General features: G+C 33.1%; 2 protein-coding genes across 2 annotated transcripts; both read left to right on the forward strand.

Moving 5' to 3' along the window:
• Positions 1 to 476: 476 nt before the first annotated feature.
• On the forward strand, positions 477 to 1,578 carry LOC25480002 (putative pentatricopeptide repeat-containing protein At1g12700, mitochondrial; the record flags this gene model as incomplete). The annotated part of the gene is made up of 1 exon (XM_024774631.2): positions 477 to 1,578. A coding segment is annotated over exon 1 (975 nt), but the record flags the coding sequence as incomplete, so codon positions are not given.
• Positions 1,579 to 2,789: 1,211 nt separating this feature from the next.
• On the forward strand, positions 2,790 to 8,083 carry LOC25480001 (pentatricopeptide repeat-containing protein At1g62914, mitochondrial). Its single transcript, XM_039827040.1, is given in 3 exon segments — positions 2,790 to 3,230; positions 6,707 to 7,378; positions 7,381 to 8,083. Coding segments are annotated over 3 exon segments (1,716 nt in total). The 5' UTR covers positions 2,790 to 2,876; the 3' UTR covers positions 8,071 to 8,083.
• The last annotated feature ends 13,860 nt before the right edge of the window (positions 8,084 to 21,943 follow it).

Below are 21,943 nucleotides of genomic sequence, written 5' to 3' on the forward strand. Positions count from 1 at the left end.
TAAAAAACTATTAAAATTAAGTCACGACTAAAATTAGAAAATATCAATTTTATTTTTTTTTGAAGGAAGAAAATCTCAATTTTATAAGGACTTAAAACATATTTAACCGTAAAAATAATGAACAAAATAATAATATTATCGGAAGATTTTAAAAAATACAAAAAAATGTTGAATGTGTGGGGACTAACACCAAAACTTTAAAATATTTTAATTCTGAAAATTTTATCATCTTTTTTTTTTTTTTTTTTTTAACATGAACTTAACAAAAGAATCAATTGAAATTTTTTTACAAAGCGCATGAACTATGCCAAACAAAAAAAAAGTGTAAGACTAATGCAAAAATAAAGTCAAAATACATGGACTAACGACATATTTAAGTCTAATTAAAATATGCAAATAAAATTGGGAGGCAGTCCCCGGGAGCATAGCTCAATTGACATAGACCTGCATTGTTATATACATAACCGGAGTTTGAACCCAGACACCACACTTGTTCAGCTGAGTTTTCTTTTTAGATTCAACAAGAGAACAAGAGTGACATTCTGGAATTTCTTCCATTTCGCTCACCAACGACGTTCACCGACGGTCTTCTCCACCGCGTCAATGTTGTTGTTATCATCATCCAGGTTTCGTTCTTCTTCTTCTTCTAATTTCACCTTTCTTATTATTCCCTTCTTAAGAACAAGACTATACTCTCACTCTAGATCTGTTCCCAATCATGTTCATGATGCTGTTTCCTCATTCCACCATATGATTCGTATGAATCCTACCCCATCCATCATCGAATTTAACAAGATTTTAGGTTCCCTTGTTAAGTCTAACAATAACCATTACACCACTGCTATTTCTCTTTTTCACCAATTAGAATTCAACGGAATTATTCCTGATATTGTTACTTTGAGTATCTTGATCAATTGTTACTGTCATCTTGGTCAAATGAATTTTGCCTTTTCTATATTTGGCAATATTCTTAAGATGGGTTTTCAGCCAAATACCGTCACCTTGAATACACTTGTCAAAGGTATGTGTCTTAACGGTAAAGTCAAGGAAGCTCTACACTTTCACGACCATGTGATTGCACTTGGATTTCCCTTGAACCAAGTTACTTATGGTACTTTGATCAATGGCTTGTGTAAAATGGGAAAAACAACTGAAGCCTTACAAGTGTTGAGAAAGATTGATGGGAAATTGGTTAACACTGATGTGGTAATGTATAGCACAATCATTGATAGTTTGTGTAAAGAGATATTGGTGACTGAGGCTTATGAGTTATATTCTCAAATGATTGTAAAGAAAATTTCTCCCAATGTTGTTACTTTGAGCTCTCTAATATATGGATTTTGCATTGTTGGTCAACTGAAAAAAGCATTTCGTTTGTTCCATGAAATGCTATTGACAAACATCCACCCAAATGTTTATACTTTTAATATATTGGTTGATGCTCTTTGTAAGGAAGGAAATGTGAAAGGAGCTATGAATCTGTTAGCCGTTATGATGAAAGAAGGTGTAATACCGGATGTAGTTACCTACAATTCAATAATGGATGGACATTGCCTAGTGATGAGTCATTTATTGACTATTTTAATATGCTTTTTAGTTTAGTTTTATTTAAATTTTATATATTTTATATTAGTATTATTTCCTTTTTAGGATAGTTTACTTTAAATTGCATTTTATTATATTTCAGGAAAGAATATTTGATGAATTGAATCTTGGAGCAAAAGAAAGGGACTTGGAGTCGATTGGATGCAAAAATACGAAGATTGAAAGACAAAAAATATGTCTCCCACAAGTCAGAAGCTTGGCACGGCCCGTGCTAGCCTTGACACGGCCGTGCCAGCCTTGGCACGACCGTGCCACCCTCCAGAGTGTCTTTTGCTGCTTTTGCTTAGATTTTAAGCTACTATATTTTTAGCCCAAATGTAATAGCTTAGATTTTAAGTCGATCGAATGCTATAAATAGAGTAGTCATCCATCACAAATATTCATCTTTTCTTGGAATGCAATATGTGACAATTGTCTTTCTAATAAAAGTTCATTTTACTTTCTTGTTATTTACTTTTATGCTTTCTCTCTTCTTCTCCTTGTCTACGATGAACATTAGTGAGTAGACTTCTCTTGTCTTGGGATTGTTGGATAAGTCTAATGACATAATCCTAATCAAACCAAGCTTTAAACTTTAATCTTATGTAACCCTAATTCCTTATCTAAATTCACCGCTTTAACATGGATCAACCATTATCAAACTGTGGAAACGAAAGTGGAGTGTTTGATAATATTTTATCCATCATCTCAAATATCAATTCATAAAATGAAAGTGGAGTTTTGATATTCGAATAAATGAATTTAGACAAGGATTGCAAAAGCAGCGAAATAGTCTTTGCAATCTTTGAGACATATAGTTTCGATCTTCAAGGGAACTAATAATGATCAAGTCAGCGAAATAGGCTTGGTTGTTAGAGGAACCAAAATCTAATAGTAATCAAGTCAGCGAAATAGGCTTGGTTGCTAGAGGACCAAAAGAGAAACTGTCTTGAGAAATTAGGTAACATAAAGTTATAAGTTTAATAGTTTGGTTTGAGAAGGACTTGTCATTAGGATGAACCAATAATCCGAAGGCTTTTATCTTTTATTTTTATTTTCTTTCAATTAAAAATACAACTTTCTACCTTATAAAACTTTAGCCTAATCATTATCTAAAGTTAATTGAATTCATAACTCCCTGTCGGAACGATACTCTTTTCATACTACTTCGGTAAGACCATGCACTTGCGGTTTTATCTCATCACCTAGTTAATGAAATCAATAAGGCCAGACATGTTCCAAGCATTATTTCTCGAATAGGAGTGGCTCCTGATGCTGATAGCTATAGTATCATGATTAATGGATTCTGTAAGATTAAAATGGTCGACGAAGCCTTGAGTCTCTTTTATGAAATGCATTGCAGAAGATTTGCTCCTAATACGATAACTTACAGTTCGCTCATTGATGGTTTGTGCAAAGCTGGGAGATTCTCTTGTGCTTGGGAGCTTGTTGATGAGATGCATGATAATGGCCAACCACCCAATATATTCACTTACAATTCTTTAATAAATTCTTTATGCAAAAACTATCAGGTTGACAAGGCTATTGCATTAGTTAATAAAATCAAAGATCAAGGGATTCAACCAGATATGTTCGCGTATAATATACTTATCGATGGACTATGCAAAGGAGGACGACTTCAGAATGCATGAGATGTTTTTCAAGATCTTATGATTAAAGGTTATAGTCTAAATATCCGAACATATACTATTATGATCAATGGACTTTGTAAAATGAGTTTATTTGATGAAGTGGAGGCCTTGTTGTCAAAAATGGAGGACAATGGTATACTTCCTAATGCTGTAACTTATGAAACTATTATCCGGGCTCTCTTTCATAAAGACTTGAATGAAAAGGCAGAGAAACTTCTTCGGAAAATGATTGCTAGAGGTCTACTTGAAGAGTAACTCTAGGTAAGATACTTTCTAATTATAATTTTTTTTACTATGATGAAAACTATGTATCATTATGATTCATTCATTTATTTTTGTTGATAGTTGCATATACAATATAAGGTGGACTACTCAATGTTCTCACTATCACTTAAATTTTAATCAAGAGTCATGTGTTGTTGTTATGTTCATTTCAATATTAGAATGGTGTTAATTTAATGGTGAATTCTTTTTTGTCTTGATGTAGTTATCCGTTATCTTTGCAATGTACTCTCGACCACCTTCGTTAAGGATTTTTTCATTCAGTCATTTACTTTTAGGGATATGCTGACCCTTAATTAGAATCTCTTTGGTTCATTCGGTCATACCCGTTTCATAGCACACCAAGGCATCATTGGCTGCAAATAGTGCAGTAGAAGTTGTTCGAGTTTGATCGACCACATCTTCCATGTGACCATCTACCATGGCAATCTTTTCTTCCATGGAGCTTCGGTTTGATAGAAGACATATTTTTCCGATCTGGAGGGACTGTGATGCTTCTGTTTTATTCTATATTTCGGTATTATAATCCATGCTGCATTGATGTGCTGAGATTTTTGTGTTGGATTGAGGTGTTGGAAGGGTGAAAGGGCAACAATATTTACCACTAATTTTTTTTGTCATACCATCAATTTCAAAATATGCATATGTTATTGAGATCCAATGAACTGTTTGGCTCGGTGAATGAGGGAGGTGTTATATATATGGTATTTTCTGTAGAATTTTTGGGTGCTTTGTTGGTTTGGGCTTCGGTTTGGTGGTATAGGTTTTACGTTTTTCTGGTCTGATGTGAGCTTATGTTTTTTTGGTGATACTGATAGATATCTGGGTCGCTCTAGGTGGTTGCATGCGGCTTACTACTTTCAACAGGACAGTAGCAGATATTGGTCTGCATAGGACAATTTCTTTTGCTTAATTTGTACATTTTATGTTTTGGTACTCTGATCTAAGGTTGCCGGTTAGTCTTGCCCTTGCTTTTTCTCTGCTAGTCCCCATATTGTTTCTTGAACTTGTGCTTTGAGCTTTTGGTGAATTTCGTGTATTATAATTGATGATTCTGGTATATTTCCTTGTGGACTTCAGTGGATTGCACATGAAGGCGTAATCACTACTGGTGTTACCTTCATAATATAGTAGAATTATGAATCTTTAGCTTTGTTGTGTTTATGCCTTAGTATGGGTGACTAGGAGGATTGTAGTTGAGCTTTAGGTGTTGGTCTGGTTTCCTTATTTAAGCTTCAAGTGGCTTGTGAATTGTGATGTTCTTGGCCTCCTGAGATTGAACTATGGATTTGTCATAGTGAGGACTTAGATGAAACATGGAGCTTAATTATTGCTATAACCAACTCAGAGATTCTCTAATGTTGAATGAAACTAAAAAATAATAGAAGGGGGGGAAAAAGGAGGAGAAAATGTCCAATTAGTGTTGAATGGTTTATTTATCTTTCGATTAGGAAGAGAGGAAGGGTGTTAATGAGAAGAAAAAGAAGGAAAAGTTTCAAAACTTAATGACCAAGTGCAGATTTATGTTGCTAACATAATTTAGCTTAATAACTTCATATGACTTAAGAAATATGTTTGAGCTTATTAGAACTCAGAATCATAACATATTAATTATTTTCCAATAATGCCTTTTTTTTACTTTTATGATGCTCAAGCTGCTCTAAAGAATTACACTGTTTCACTTCCCTTCAACTCTTTCAAACATTTCCTTTCTTTTGTTAAGTATCTGACTCGTGTCGGTGTCCGACACCGACACTTATAGTTACATTTGATTATTTCATTTTTTCAAATCATCGCCTGTGTCGACGTGTTAGTGTCGTGGACATAATTTATGAGGTTAGCTACATTGATTGGGTGATTCAAGTGCAAGAGTTTTCTGATGGCTATAATACGTGAGTGTGATATCATATGCTTGGTTACCAAAAATATGTGGAATCTAATTGGACAACAGGACCAAGCTGTGCATTCATACTCAATTATCTCCCAGAACTCTGACCCTTTGTTGCACAAACAAACGTACAACTTATTTCATGAGGCATCAACACTAAACATGTTTGTACTTGCTTTTGTATATTCATTTCACATTATGTATTTGTATCTTTCTATTTTGAATGACCTCATACATTTCTTTTTAGATTTTGATAGATTTATATCAGTCCTAATTACTATATGCTAATAGTTAGCATATCAAGGTAAAACTAACATTATTGATTTGGTAAAAAGAAACTTGTCCAATTTCAACTGATAGTTAGCACATCAGGGTAACTCACCCTAACAACAATTGATTTGGGTGAACCTGCTGATGTATTTTCTGGGTGGTCTAATGATGGTAATGGAGTTAAGAAGCAAGGAAGAGCTTGACAAAAAACCATATAGAATTCAATGCTTTTTTTAATTCAATACTTTGCAGCTTGAGGAATTAAAATGAATGATATAAAAAAATGATTTGATCCTTGCATCTTCAAAGACTTTTTTGACACTTGCTATTAGGGATTAACAATAATATAGGTGACAGGCTTAATATAGAATTAAATAGCATACTATATAAACTTAAGTACAGGGGTAAAAAAAGAAGGAACATACACTAGAAATACAGCATGAATAGAACAAAAAGTAAGATATTGGTGATGGTAAATGTTTCCTACTTTTATCAATGAATTTGCATGTTTCAGAAACTCACATACACTAGTGTGAGGTTTCGGGTTTGAATCCGGGCGAAGGTGTCTAGCTTGTAATATCAACGTTTTTTCCGACACTTATTTCAGCTACTTTTGCTACAAGTGTTTACTTATCTGCAGATTGATATTTGATTATAGCTTATCGATCTTATAAATAACTATGTACACAGTCTGCGAGCTTAGGAAAAGTATTTAACTGAATTTTCCAAGTCATCAATTTACTCAATAAGTTCTTGATATTTGTTGTGTCATAGAGAAATGGTTTCCTCTATTTTGATATTACATTTGAAGTTACCACAAGAATTCACTAAATAAGCATAAGCATCATCATTATAAAAAAACAAAGCAACAATGAACTAGAGAATTTACTTGTTGATGATGAGTCTTATGTATTAGTTTTTATCCATACTAGGTGGGTTTAAAACCGTGTCAATTTGATTCAGGTAGGTTTAAGACTGTTTCACGTGTAATAGACGACTTGAGAATTCAAATTAAAATCTGTAATGTTATGTAGGAACTTCACAACAGAAGAGGAGGAGAATTGCTAATACACAAATTAGGTCATCACCCCACAACCATAACCTAGGTGAGATGACTTTTGCCTTTTCTATATTTGCTAAGATTCTCAAATTAGGTCATCACCCCACAACCATAACCTTCAATACACTTATCAATGGTATGTGTCTTAACGGTAAGATCAAGGAAGCTTTGCACTTTCACGATCATATGCTTGCACATGAATTTCACTTGAACCAAGTTACTTATGCTACATTGATCAATGGCTTGTGTAAAATGGGGAAAACAACAGAAGCCTTACAATTTTTAAGAAAGATTGATGGGAAATTGGTTAACACTAATGTGATAATGCACAACACAATTATTGATAGTTTGTGTAAAGAGAAATTGGTGACCGAGGCTTATGAGTTATATTCTCAAATGATTGTAAAGAAAATTTCTCCTGATGTTGTCACTTTCAATTCTTTAATCTATGGATTTTGCGTTGTTGGTCAATTGATAGAAGCATTTGGTTTGTTCCATGAAATGGTATTGAAAAACATCAACCCAAATGTGTATACTTTTAATATATTGGTTGATGCTCTTTGTAAGGAAGGAAATGTGAAAGGAGCTAAGAATCTGTTAGCCATGATGATGAAACAAGGTGTAATACCGAATGTTATATTACCTACAGTTCAATAATGGATGGATATTGCCTAGTTAATGAAGTCAATAAGGCCAAACATGTTTTAAGCACTATTACTCAAATGGGAGTGCCTCCTGATGCTCAGAGCTATAATATCATGATTAATGGATTTTGTAAGATTAAAATGGTCAATGAAGCCTTCAGTCTCTTTAATGAAATGCGTTGCCGAGGAATTTCTCCCAATACAGTAACTTACAGTTCTCTCATTGATGGTTTGTGCAAATTAGGTAGAATCTCCTATGCTTGGGAGCTTGTTGATGAGATGCGTGACAATGGTCAACAACCTGACATATGCACTTACAATTCTTTAATAGATGCATTATGCAAAAACCATCATGTTGACCAAGGCATTCAACTAGACATGTACACATACAATATACTTATTGATGGACTATGCAAGCAAGGAAGGCTTAAGGATGCACAAGTGATTTTTCAGGATCTTTTGATTAAAGGCTACAATTTAACAGTCTGGACATATACTATTATGATCAATGGTCTTTGTTTAGAGGGTTTGCTCGATGAAGCTGAGGCCCTGCTGTCAAAAATGGAAGACAATGGATGTGTTCCTGATGCTGTAACTTGTGAAACAATTATTCGTGCTCTCTTTGAAAATGATAAGAACGAAAGGGCAGAGAAACTACTACGTGAAATGATTGTTAGAGGTCTACTGTAAGAGAAGACTAGTCAAGGAGCGGCGGATTGCTAATCCGTTGTATGAATTTTTGTACCGAGGGTTCGAATCCCTCTCTTTCCGTTTATTGATGATTTGGTATTTTTTTCTTTTGAAATTATGGAGTTTCTTTTTTTTTTTTCCTCTTTGTTTAATTTTTTTTACTAGTTAAAGATGTAAAATAGATAAAAAAAAAAAAAAAATTTCAAAATCCAGCACAAGTAAGCAAAACAAAAAATATTTTCTTATTCTTCACGTCCAGGATTACGTCCTGGATCATTAGATAGGAATCCGAAGATGAAAAGAGAAACAAAGAATCTTCTTACATGTTAGGTTATTTTGAATTTTGAAGAAAGTTGTCTAATCTTTTTTACTTGTTAATTTATTTACCTTTAATTACATTTACAGAGGATAATGGACTACACAATGTACTCACTATCAATTTGGTTTTTCTTAAAATCCATGTGTTATTATGTTCATTTTGATATTTTAACCATACCAACGGTTTATTAATTCTGAGAGTTCAACAATGTATTTGTGATGTGCTATGATATCAATTAGAAATTTGCTGAGAGATTATTTAAAAAAGTGGGAATTTGAAATGAACTTCTCATCAGTATTTTGTAATCAGTTTATAGCACACTATTCTTTCTCAGTTTTTCGGACTGCCTTACTGCAATACTGAAAGTAAGAAGGTTTGACAGATTTTATAGTTTCCAGTTATATTAACAAAGTTGTCTAGTAACTTGATGCAATTTTCAGCAAAGAAATATTCAGTTGTATGAAATTGCAAGTTTAAAAGAATTTTATTAGAGATTGACCACAAGGAACGATAGATTTGATAGAAGATTCAGTTGATCATTGAATTCAAGGTGACAAAAACAATATAAAGCTTCATATTTGTGAGTACTTGAGGTGTATTGAGACCTTTTTATTATTTTGTATGCTTTGAGTTTCTATCAAGGAATTTGTTAATTGTATAACTGCAATTAACTTGAACTATGATGTTAATATAGAAACTCAGAAGGATTTAGATGTACATGGTTTGTCTTTAGACATGATTTATGTGCTCTCTTCTGAATGTTCTGGTGTTGTTATGTATATAAATCATGTCAACCTATTGTTTAGGTTCTACAAGGGTAGGGAAAGCTCTGAAAGTAGTTCATTCAAGTACAAGTTGCTTCATGTTGATGTTTCCATATCAAAACAAAATGAAAATTTTACTAATTACTACATAAATAAACAAGGCTTACTAATTAACTATTGAAAAAGTTAGTACTGCTCTAATGCATTGCATTTTTATTTTTAAATTTCTATGATAAGAATTAGTAAATGTGGCTTTTTTTGCACTTTAGCTAAGGTTATACCCTATATTAATTTCGATGATAAGAATTACTCCCTCCGTCCCTCAATAAATGACCTAGTTGACTCTGACACACATACCAATGCATATGTTTTATCTTTGATATCTTCAATTCTCTACTAAAAAAAATTATAAATATTTAATATTTTAAAAATACTCATCAAGACGAATCCAACAACATCTTACATGATATTATTTATCTTTGTGAATTAGTATAAAAGTATGGTTAAAGTATGTCAAGTCAATAACGTATATTGTCAACTAAGTCATTTATTAAGAGACGGAGGGAGTAGTATAACTCGTTTCCTTTCTCATATAATCCCAATGACACGGTGGCCTGATAGGAGTGAGAAGAGAGAAGTGGGGAATAAATTGTGGAAGAGAAATTTTCTGTCTCCAAATATAAAAAATGATGTCAAAAGTATCTGGTCAAATATCAATATTTTTCTTCTTTCAAATAGACACATTGATGTCTTGATCTTAGTTTATGCTATTGATTCAGGTGATGCACTAAATTTGACAGAGCATGAAAAACTACGAGTGTAAGACCAAACAATGACCCGACAAACCCGAAGATCTAATCCATCTTCATTAAATTGATTCAGTTTTTTCTCTTTCCATGTTTGGCTCCAACCCAATCAAACCCGACCTCTATTGGTTTAAGTATCAGTAGTTTCAAGTCATTCAAAATCGATCAAGTGCAACACAAACCAAACAATTATATTTTATTATTATTTATTTGATTTGACACCATATTAGTATATTATCTTGGCTAAATTGCATTTTTGGTCCCTTAACTATTTAGGTAGTATTGCTTTGGTCCCTTAATTAAAATTCGATTTATTTTGGTTCATTAACTTCTCTCCGTTACACATTTTGGTCCTTTCCGTTAGTTTTAATTCAAAAACGTTAGATTTTCTTCATCTTCTTCTCTTCTTTTTCATCTTCATATCATCTCCATCAACCTTTAACAAAAAGAATCCCATAAAAATTTCAGAAGAAAATGAAGAAAACTTAACGTTTTTGAATTAAAACTAACGGAAAGAACCAAAATCTGTAACGTAGAGTAATTAAGGGACCGAAATAAATCAAATTTTAATTAAGGGACTAAAGCGATACTATCTAAATAATTAAGGGACCAAAAATACAATTTAGCCTACTATCCTCTGTTGTCTATTTTTAGGTAGTATTATCCTACCATTTCAAGGCAACTACCGAGCACTTCCATCTTATCTCATCTCCAATTGATCCGTTGTATGATAGAGCAGAGCCAATAACAAAGAAGAAATCAATAGAAACTAGAGAATAGTGGTGAATATTATTATTAAGTAGATGGAATATAAAAAAGAGTTACTAGTTCCAGAGCAAGCTCCTCAGCAAAGTCTCTTGCTGCCGGCCCTAAAAGGGTACTAACAAATAATATGATTGCTTACTAGAACTCCCTCTACAGACTTACTTATATAGAATACTTCGTAGAATATCTTTAGACTTAATACATTATTTGGTCTCTTAACTTATTTTTGGATTTCACTTTGGTCCCCTAAGTATAAAGTGTCTCAATTTGGTCCCATAAATCTTCCCACATTACCTCTTTTGGTCCTCTCTGTTAGTTTTTAACATCAAAAGTCTAAGGTGAATCATATTTAAAGGTGGTTCACCATGGACCGTATTAAATTTTTTAATTTTAACCATTTGATTTTTTCTTTAAAAGATGACCATTGAATTATGTAGGGTCTATTGTACTTTACTGTGAACCACTAACATCTAATATTTTTCTCATCTCACTTTCTTCATCTTCTTCATCTTCATCAATTTCTACCAAGAAAAGCAAATATATAATCAGTAGCACAAAACTTCATATCAAAAACTCAAACTAAAACAACAATAAACTTCATCAAATTAAAACACATAAACCTTCAAATAGAATTAAAACCCAGACTTTTTTGCTCTACAAAAATCAAGAAATCATCATCAATAGCAGCAACAACACATCAAGAAATCAAAGTCAACCCTTTTTTATTCTTTTCATCATCATCATCATCATGAATTAAAAAAAAAATGGATTTCTCCAAATTCAACACATCAACAACACAACAACAACACGATGCGCTCTCTCTCTCTCTCTCTCTCTCTCAATTTTATTAGTAGAAAAGTTAAATTCATGTTAATTTCTTCAAATTTAGATGTGGTTGATAAAATTTTGTATTTTTTTGTTTTAATTTTGATTTAGAAGCTACTCTTATGAAGCTTAAACTTGGTGCGAAACGCATACACCGTCGGTGCAAATTGATGAGGAAGAGTTTACAAAAGATTGTTCTTTTGTAAACATCAATCGCTTCAAATTCTTTTGTAAACATAAAGATGAGGTTACAAATTAATGAAGTGAATATGGATGTAGGTTCTACTCCAGCAACATAAATCGCTTCAAATTCTGTTGGTGTAACTACATTGATGGACGCAACTTGTTGTTTTTCTTCTATAACCAACACATCACCTAATGTTGTTACTAGATAGATTGGGTGAAAGTGTTTCTACTGAAAATAACTTAGAACAGTCACCGCAAAATAATTGTTGAGTAATGTGCTGTATCATAAATGCTTGTATTGGAAAAATGTGTCTTGTAGAAGCATGTAACTAGGCTAATGTAAGTTCATGTATCAGATAATTAATGTTTTCTAGAGAGCTCTATCACTCGCTATAAATGAGAGTTCTCCACCATCTGATATGTAAGAAAAAAGAGAGAAAGAAAACAAAGAACCAAATAAGCATTATTCAGCACCAAATTATTATTCCTCCTATTCTTATTTTCTGCATAACTTAGCAGACCAATTGCCTCTAGAATATCACCAACAAAGTGGTACCAGAGCTTCAGATCCTTTAAGAAAAGAAGAGACTGAAGGTGAAAAGTGATGGCCTCTTCAAGTAATGTCTCAACAAGCATCAACTCTACCTATAGCAATGTCCAAGTACCTTTATTTGAAGGAGAAAATTATGATTTTTGGGCAGTAAAAATGGAGACTTTGTTCAAATCTTTGGAAGTGTTAAGAGTTTGTCGAAGAAGGGTATGAAGAACCAGCAACTGCAGCAAAACAAACAACAGCAGAAAGTGCAGAATTGAAGAAGAAGAAAATCACAGATGCTGGAGTTCTTGGGATGATTCAAAGAGGAGTCTCAAATACCATTTTCCCAAGAATTATGAGAGCAAACACAGCCAAAGAAGCATGGGAAACTCTGCAACAAGAGTTTGAAGGAGATTCAAAGGTGAGAACAGTCAAACTTATGTCTCTTAAAAGAGATTTTGAGAACGAAAAAATAAAGAAAATGAAAGTTTGAATGAGTACTTTAATAGACTCGCTGATTTGGTGAACCAAATGAAATCTCATGGAGATACAATTGAAGATCGTAGAATTGTTGATAAAATTTTAATTAGCTTGATTGAAAAATATGATCCTATGGTGGCTGTTATAGAAGAAACTAAGGATCTATCAACCATGACTTTCCAAGGGCTGATGGGGTCACTTAGATCATATGAGCAAAGGTTATCACGATGTAACGCCCACTTTCGTTAATTGTTTATTTAATCGAGTTTAGGCGATTATATTATATTTATATAATATATGCATGATTTTGGTATGATTTGAATGATTTACGACTATCTTGATGGTTGGTTGATATTGTGATAAATTATGAGTTTTGGCAGATTTGATAAGATTAAGGGACTTATTTTATTGTTAAATAAAATAAAGATTTGAAAATAATATAAAATATTTAGTTAAGGGTTGTTTTGAGATTTTAGAGAGTTTTGGGGGAGAAAGTGAAATAAGATAAGTTATTAGGAAGAGATATAAATAAGAGAAGACCTAATTGTTAGAAAAACTATTGTACGTGAAAACTTTTGGAAAAGGGAGAAAAAGCTAAGAGAAAGGAGAATCAAAGAGAGAGCTGCGATTTCTTCATAACTAGGTAAGGGTGAGACTAATAACTCAATAATGGTAATTGAATGTAATTCTGATGATTAGTTAGCAAGAATTAGGATTGAATTGGAGAAAACGAAAACTAGGTCAAATCCCTAGAATTGATGATTAAACGGTAGGAATTGATTAAATTGGTGTGGAAAGTGTTCCTAGACCTTAGATAATGTTTATGACGAACTTTGGAATCAATATTAGGCCTAGAACCATGAGAATCGTCGGATTTTTGTGAAAATACCAAGTCTGGCCGTAGCGACATTCATCGCTCGCCACGCGAGCCTTCCCTTCGCCTCGCGAGTCCTTTTGGTACAGCTCGCCACAGCGAGAAACCTTACTCGCCATTGCGAGCTAAGGCAGAGAGCATGTAAGATTTTGCGATTTCGACTTTTTAGTTGGACCTTGAGTGCCATTGAGTGCCTGAACATACCTAGTAATGATTAGGGATGAATGTAGGGCAAGATTGAACCCAGAACAGCATTAGCTTGGAACTTGACTTGTACTCGCCTTGGCGAGTAGGAACTCTCGCCTCGCGAGCACTTCCAGATTGGAGTGCCTTGAGTGTTTGTGCGATCTGTGTCGCACGTTTTGATCAAGAGTGAACCCCTAATGGTAATGAGACCTAAAGATGACGTTTATGCGACAAAAATCTGAAGTATTTGTGATATTTAAGAAGTTTAAAGCCTTTATTGAGAAACAAAGTGGCAAGTTCATTAAATTTTTGAGAAGCGATAGAGGAAAAGAATACACCTCAAATGAATTTGATAAATTTTGTGAAGAAGAAGGTGTAGATAGACAACTGACTGTTGGCTATACACCTCAACAAAATAGTGCATCTGAAAGAAAGAATCAAAATGTGATGGAGATGGCCAAGTCCATGTTGTTCGAGAAAGGGATGCCTAAAGAATTTTGGCCTGAAGCTGTAAATACAGCTATGTACCTACTGAATAGATGCCCAACAAGAGTTGTGTGGAACATGACACCGTTTGAAGCATGGAGTGGAAGAAAGCCTTCAGTAAAGCACCTTAAAGTTTTTGGGTGTGTTTGTTATGCTCGAGTTCCCAAAGTAAAGAGAACAAAGCTTCAAGAGTCAAGTGAGAGATGCATTTTTATTGGTTATAGCTCTATGTCAAAGGGCTACAAACTTTACAACTTGAAGAGCAAGAACGTGATTGTCAGCCGAGATGTTGTATTTGATGAAAATGCTGTTTGGAATTGGAAAAATGAGAATGTTGAAGGGAAAAAAGTTCCAGCTGTAATTTTAGAGAAAAATCCTACTTCTTCCGAAGGCGAAGAAAATGTTCCATATACACAAAACTCTCCATCTAGCACACCATCTTCACCAAGCTCTAGCTCATCATCTCCAAGCTCAACTCCAATAAAAATAAGGAGTTTAGATGATGTTTATGTTAGGTGCAATTATTGTGCAATTGAACCAGAAAATTTTGAAGAAGCATTTAAAGAAGATACTTGGAGGAAGGCAATGCAAGAAGAAATAGATGCAATTGAAAAAAACAAGACTTGGGAGCTAGTGGAGAAGCCAAATGACAAAGAAGCTATTGGCGTGAAATGGGTCTACAAGGTGAAGCATAATCCAGACGGTTCAGTCTAAAAGAACAAAATGAGGCTTGTTGCAAAGGGCTATGCACAGCAGCCCGGTGTTGACTATGATGAGACATTTGCTCCTGTGGCGCGTCTCGACACCATTAGAGCGTTAATCTAAGTTGCAGCCCAAAAAGGATGGAAGTTGTATCAGCTAGACGTGAAGTCGGCATTCTTACATGGAGAGCTAAAAGAAGAAGTATATGTGCAGCAACCTCAGGCCTTTGAAATTGAAGGCCAAGAAGAAATGGTTTATAAATTGAAGAAAGCTCTTTATGGGCTGAAACAAGCACCAAGAGCATGGTATAGCAATATTGACAATTACTTTATAGAGAAAGGTTTTGAGAAGAGCAAGAATGAGCCTACTTTGTATGTCAAACGACAGGGTATGGTTGATATTCTAACTGTTGCACTTTATGTTGATGATTTAATCTTTACCGGAAATAACTTAAAGCTGATTGAAGATTTTAGAAAAGAAATGATGAGATATGAGATGAATGATCTGGGCATACTACATCATTTTCTTGGAATTGAAATTTACCAAGAGGATGATGGAGTTTTCATTTGTCAAAAGAAATATGCTGAGAAAATATTGAAGAAATTTGGAATGTTTGGCTGCAATCCAACTGATACACCTTTAGTTGTGAATGAAAAATTGAAGAAAGAAGATGGAGGAAAGAAGGTCGATGCTAGTAACTATAGAAGTTTGGTTGGTAATCTATTTTATCTCACTAATACAAGACCTGATATCATGTTTGCTGCAAGTTTACTTTACGGTTCATGAATGATCCAAGCCATATCCATCTAGGAGCAGCAAAAAGGGTGTTGAGATATATTCAAGGCACTTTGGACTATGGAATCAAATATGACAGCAAGGTTGAAAGTAAGTTAATTGGCTTTTGCGACAGTGACTGGGCAGGTTGTATGGATGACATGAAAAGCAACTCTGGATATGTTTTCTCATTAGGTTCAGGAGCAGTTTCGTGTGGTCAAAGAAACAACAAACTGTTGCTTAATCTTCTGCAGAAGCTGAATATATTTCAGCTGGCTTAGCTACTCAACAAGCAATATGGTTGAAGAGAATACTTGAAGACTTTGGTGAGAAACAAGAAGTCGTGACTATCCATTCTGATAATAAATCAGCCATTGCTATGGCTAAGAATCCCGTCTTTCATGGAAGAACAACACATATAGCCATCAAACATCATTTTATTCGAGAAGCAATTGAAGATGAGGAGGTGCAGCTGAGTTTTTGCAAGACAAATGATCAAGTTGCTGATATTTTCACAAAAGCTCTTCCTAGAGAAAAAATCCAGAAATTAAGAGAATCTCTTGGAGTTCAAGAACAACACATTAAGGGGGATAATGTTGAGTAATGTGTTGTATCATAAATGCTTGTATTGGAAAAATGTACCTAGAGTATTGTAGAAGCATGTACCTAGGCTAATGTAAGTTCATGTATCAGATAATTAATGTTTTCTAGAGAGCTCTATTGATGAGTCAATTATTATCTATTTTTATATGTTATTTAGTTTCGTTTTATTTAGATTTAAGTTTATTTGATTTTAATATTATTTCCTTTTTGAGCTATTTTAGTACAATTGCATATTATTATATTTCAGCAACAAATATTTGATGGATTGAGTCTTGGAGCAAAAGAAAGGGGTTTTGGAGCTAATTCGGTACAAAAATACGAAGATTCAGAGACAAAAATATATCTCCCTCAAGTCAGAAACTTGGCACGGCCCGTGCTAGGCTTGGCACAGCCGTGCCACCCTCAAGAACCACTTTTGCTTAGATTTTAAGCTACTCTGTTTCAGTTTACTTGTGGAACATTATAGTGATTGCTTAGATTTTAAGTCGAATGTAAACGATAAATAGAGTAGCTAGCCATCACAAATATTCATCTTTTCTTGGAATTCAATAAGTGACAATTGCTTTTCTAATAAAAGTTCTTTTCTTTTCTTTTCTTTTACTTTCTTGTCATTTACTTTTATGCTTTCTCTCTTCTTCTCCATGTCTACGATGAACATGAGTGAGTAGACTTCTCCTTGTCTTGGGATTGTTGGATAAGTCTAAATGACATAATCCTAATCAAACCAAGCTCTAAGCTTTAATCTTATGTAACCCTAATTTCTTATCTAAATTCACCGCTTTAACATGAATCAACCATTATCAAACTGTGGAAACGAAAGTGGAGGGTTTAATAATTGTTTATCCATCATCTCATATATCAATTCATAAAACAAAAGTGGAGCTTTGATATTCGAACAAGTGAATTTAGATAAGGATTGCAAAGGCAGCGAAATAGTCTTTGCAATCTTTGAGACATATAATTTCGATCTTCAAGGGAACTAATAATGATCAAGTCAGCGAAATAGGCTTGGTTGTTAGAGGAACCAAAATATAATAGTAATCAAGTCAGCGAAATAGGCTTGGTTGCTAGAGGAACAAAAGAGAATCTATCTTGAGAAATTAGGTCTAACATAAAGTTATAAGCTTATAGTTTGGTTTGTGAAGGACTTGTCATTTAGATGAACCGACAATCCAAAGGTTCCTTTTATATTATTATCTTTCAATCGTTTGAAAACCCCAACTTACAAATTGTTTCTCCTCTAATCATCATCAAAGGTTAAATGAATTAAACTACTCCATGTCGGAACGATACTCTTTTCATACTACTTCGGTAAGACCGTGCACTTGCGGTTTTATCTCATCAAGTTTTTGGCGCCACTGCCGGGGAGTAAACTAATTTAATTAACTCTTTCTTTGTGATTAGAACTCTTTCTTCCCCCTCTTTTCTTCTACTTCTTTCTTTCTTTCTGTTACCATTAATTTTTGGGTTCTCGATTTCTTATGCGAAGAAGTAATAGTCTCAGAGAATTTATTCCTGAGATTGAAAGATATTTGCATAAGAAAAAGAGAGGCACAAAATAATATTGTTATGGCTGAACGTGTGACGCCCTCTCTAATTATTTGATTATTTTAATGAGTTTATAATATACTTACATGATTTGTGTGATTTATATGATTTATTTTGATGAGTGATATTTTGTTATGTTATATGTTGATATTTATTAGTATAATATAAATGTTATTTGATTTAGAAATATATATGTTATTTGATTTAGGAATATCATATATGTCATTTGATTTAAAAAAACATATGTTATTTGATTTAGAAAATGAATATATGTTATTTGGTTTAGAAATATAAATGTTATTTGATTTAGAAAATGAATATATGTTATTTGGTTTAGAAATATAAATGATTTGTTGTAGAAATATATATAATCTGTTATAGAAATATGTATGATTTGTTGTAGAAATATATGTCATTCGCTATGGAAATATAAATGATTTGTTATGGAAATATATATATATATATATATATATATATATATATGTTATAGAGATATATTTGTTATTTATTATTGTTATAGAAATATTATATATATATTGGGATAGAATATTAAGATTTGGATTTTAAGAGAAAAATAAGTAGGTTAAGAATTTATGTAAATAGGAAAGACCTAGTTTAGAAAAACATAACGTACGTGCGACTGTTTTTGGAGAAAAGGGAGAAAAAGCCAAGCTGCGATTTTCACATTTTAAGGTAAGGGTGAGACTAACATTCAATCTTCTTAAGCCTATGATTCTGAATTTGTGATTTAACATGTTGTTGTTCTTAGGTTGGATAATTGATATTAGGTTTTGATTATTGATTTTTGAATTGAAAAGTGTAGAAACCATCGAAATTGTGTTAAGAGTTGAAGTTCAGGCTGTAGAATAACATAGGTTGAGTTTCCTATCAAATTTGGGATTTGGGTTGATGAAATTGGGGCTTTTGGAGTGAAAACTGGTCTGTTCCCGTAGATTTGTCCGTCGCAACTCGCCACAGCGAGTACACTTACTCGCCCCGCGATTGGCACTTTGACAGCATTCCCTGTTTCGCGTTCTTTCGTCTTTTTCACACGTTTCTGTTTTGAATTGGACTTTGGTGTAAACATGAAAGTTGTAGATAATTGTGTTAGATTTCCGGTGGCTTTGGGTTTACATGAAAATGATTTTTTGTGTTTGAGATATGATGAAAATACTCCAAGGAGGTCTTAGTGAATTTTTATGAATTTCAACACAACTTTGTCCGAATTTGAAATGAAAACTGGTATTGATTGGTACAGAATTGGTCTTAGGTGTAAACACGAAAGTTGTAGGTATGAATGTTAGCTTTCTAATGCCATTGGTCTGACGTCAAAACGATTTATAGAACTTGAGTTATGGTGAAATTACTGCACGTAGGTCACAGTGAAATCTTATGAAAATTCAGCATAACCATTTCTAAGTTAATCCAAAACTTATGGGATAATACCAACCCTGAAAACTAGAAGTTCTATGAGTTCAATTAAGGTGTTTAAGAGTATAATAATATAATTTAGTGTTGGGGTAGGAATGTGGGTTGAATATAATATTACTGATGATTTGTGAAGCTATTATAATATGATTTAGTGTTGATAGTAATGTAATATATTTGTATATGCATTATGTGAATTATATATGATGTTTAAGTTGTTGTTAATTATCATTTGATATTGTTATATCTTGAGATGTTTACGTGTCGCCTATGTTGCTGTTGTTAGTTATGTGAAATATTTATATGCCTTATGTGGAAGATGTATGATGTTTAAGTTGTTGATGCTTCACATTAATATTGTTATGTTTTGAATTGCTTGTGCTGTTTCTGTTGCTGTTATGAACTGCTAAGTTGTTTGTAATGTGATTTAATGATTAAATGCATTACTCGAAATATTATTGAATGATCAAGATGTTGTTGAAATGAATTGTTATTAAGCTTGATGAGATTTGATTATGCTGTAATTGTTATTTAACTAAGTTGCATGAGTATGAATAAGTTGATGACGAACTCCAAATTATTGGATGTATAAGTGATAAGTCGATTAAGGTGTCTTGTTGATAGAGTCCATGCATTAGCATTCATTGAGCTTTGTCCTCACCACATTTAGGAGCTTTGTCCTCCGCACGATGAAAGTATATTAATACTTATGATGACGATTGGTACCACATTCATATAAGTGTCTAAGTTGCATTGTCGCATTTGTCGAGTCAAAGTCGTTGTTGATGAATTATCATCCATGAGTTGTTAAGTTGTCGATGAATTATCATCCATGAGTTGTCGAGTTGTGTTCTACCCATGTGTTGTTAAAGAAGTACCTACGAAGATTATACGATGTTTATGATGTGAATTATATGATGTTGACTAAGATGTTTCTATGTTGTTTAACATGTTGATTATGATATTGTTACGTTGATATGTTGTTTAAGATATTGATTATGATATGGTTATATTGCTATGTTGTTTAACATGTTGATTATGATATCGTTACGTTGCTATGTTGTTTAAGATATTGATTATGATATTGTTACGTTGCTATGTTGTTGAAGATAATGATTATGATATTGTTATGTTGCTATGTTGTTTAAGATGTTGATTACGATATTGTTATGTTGCTCTGTTGTGTAAGATATTGATTATGATATTGTTAAGTTGTTATGATGTTGTATATAATTGTTACTATTAAGTAACGAGTATGTTGTACTATATATGATTAATTATTATTAAGTGAATGTTATGAGCATGTTGTTGTTATATTAATATAAGAAGATGAATATGTTGTTGTTGTTATATTATTAAAAGAAGATGTTTATGTTATGATGTATACAATTATTATTAAGTGATGATTATATTGTAGTTTAAGTTATTAGTGATGATGATTACATGATGTTATCTAGGAGTTGTTAAATGTACTTGATGATGGTTATGTTAAGTCGATAAGTTTTCTTCTATTCATGAGATGCTTGGTGGAGAAATGTTATTACAAATTAAGATGTTGTCATGTTGGATATGAATTATGATTAAGATGTTGTGTTGAATATGAACTATGAGTATGATGTGATGATCTATGTTGCATTGATTTGGTTAATACGTGTTATATGATGATGTTATAATGTGGTGAATATGAAGTAAATGATAATAAATGTTGGTTGTACTATTAAGAATTATACATGAAGAATTATTATTAATAATAGATGAAGTTATTTATGTTGTTAAATATAATTATTGAATTATATGCTTGATATTATTGTTTCGTGAAATCTCACCCCTTCTGCTTGAAAATGTTGCTCTTCGTATGAGTAATTTGCAGGCAATCAAGTTTAGCTGTGAAGTGAGTCGATTCTCTCACATGTGTCTTTAGGTGCTCTGATACGTAACGGGATGGGAACCTTGTTATTGATTTTCTATTCCTTACGTATTGTTTTTGAAGATTTATGACTATGTTCTTAGAGTTGATTTTTATGAGACATTTATGAAGAGGCCTTCGTGCCAAAGACTGTTTTAGTTATTGAATAAATTACGCTGCGAAGTATTAAAGATTTTGTTATTGAATTTTAAAGGATAAATAGTTATTTATTCAGTTTATGATTTTAAGAAAAGAAGTGTAGCATTCTGTTTACGTGGAAAACTCTGATTATTTTTATGAAATTTTTATATTGGGAAAACGGGGTGTTACAGAACGCACTCTCAAAGAGTATGCTACTCCTTCAACGGAAGAGCCACAAGCTATTATCGTGTACCCGACGGTTGAGGGTAACAATTTCGAAATCAAGCCTGCACTACTCAATTTGGTACAGCAAAATCAGTTTTCTGGATCACCCACTAAGGATCCAAATCTCCATATTTCTTCCTTCCTTAGACTTAGTGGCACCATAAAAGAGAACCAAGAAGCCGTAAGACTTCATCTCTTTCCCATCTCCTTAAGGGATAGAGCTAGCGCTTGGTTCCATTCCCTAGAAGTCGGTTCCATCACTTCATGGGATCAAATGAGGCAAGCATTCCTTGCCCGATTCTTTCCCCCTCTAAAACGCC

Source organism: Medicago truncatula, chromosome 6 (genome assembly GCF_003473485.1).
Source record: "Medicago truncatula cultivar Jemalong A17 chromosome 6, MtrunA17r5.0-ANR, whole genome shotgun sequence".
Classification (NCBI taxonomy): domain Eukaryota; kingdom Viridiplantae; phylum Streptophyta; class Magnoliopsida; order Fabales; family Fabaceae; genus Medicago; species Medicago truncatula.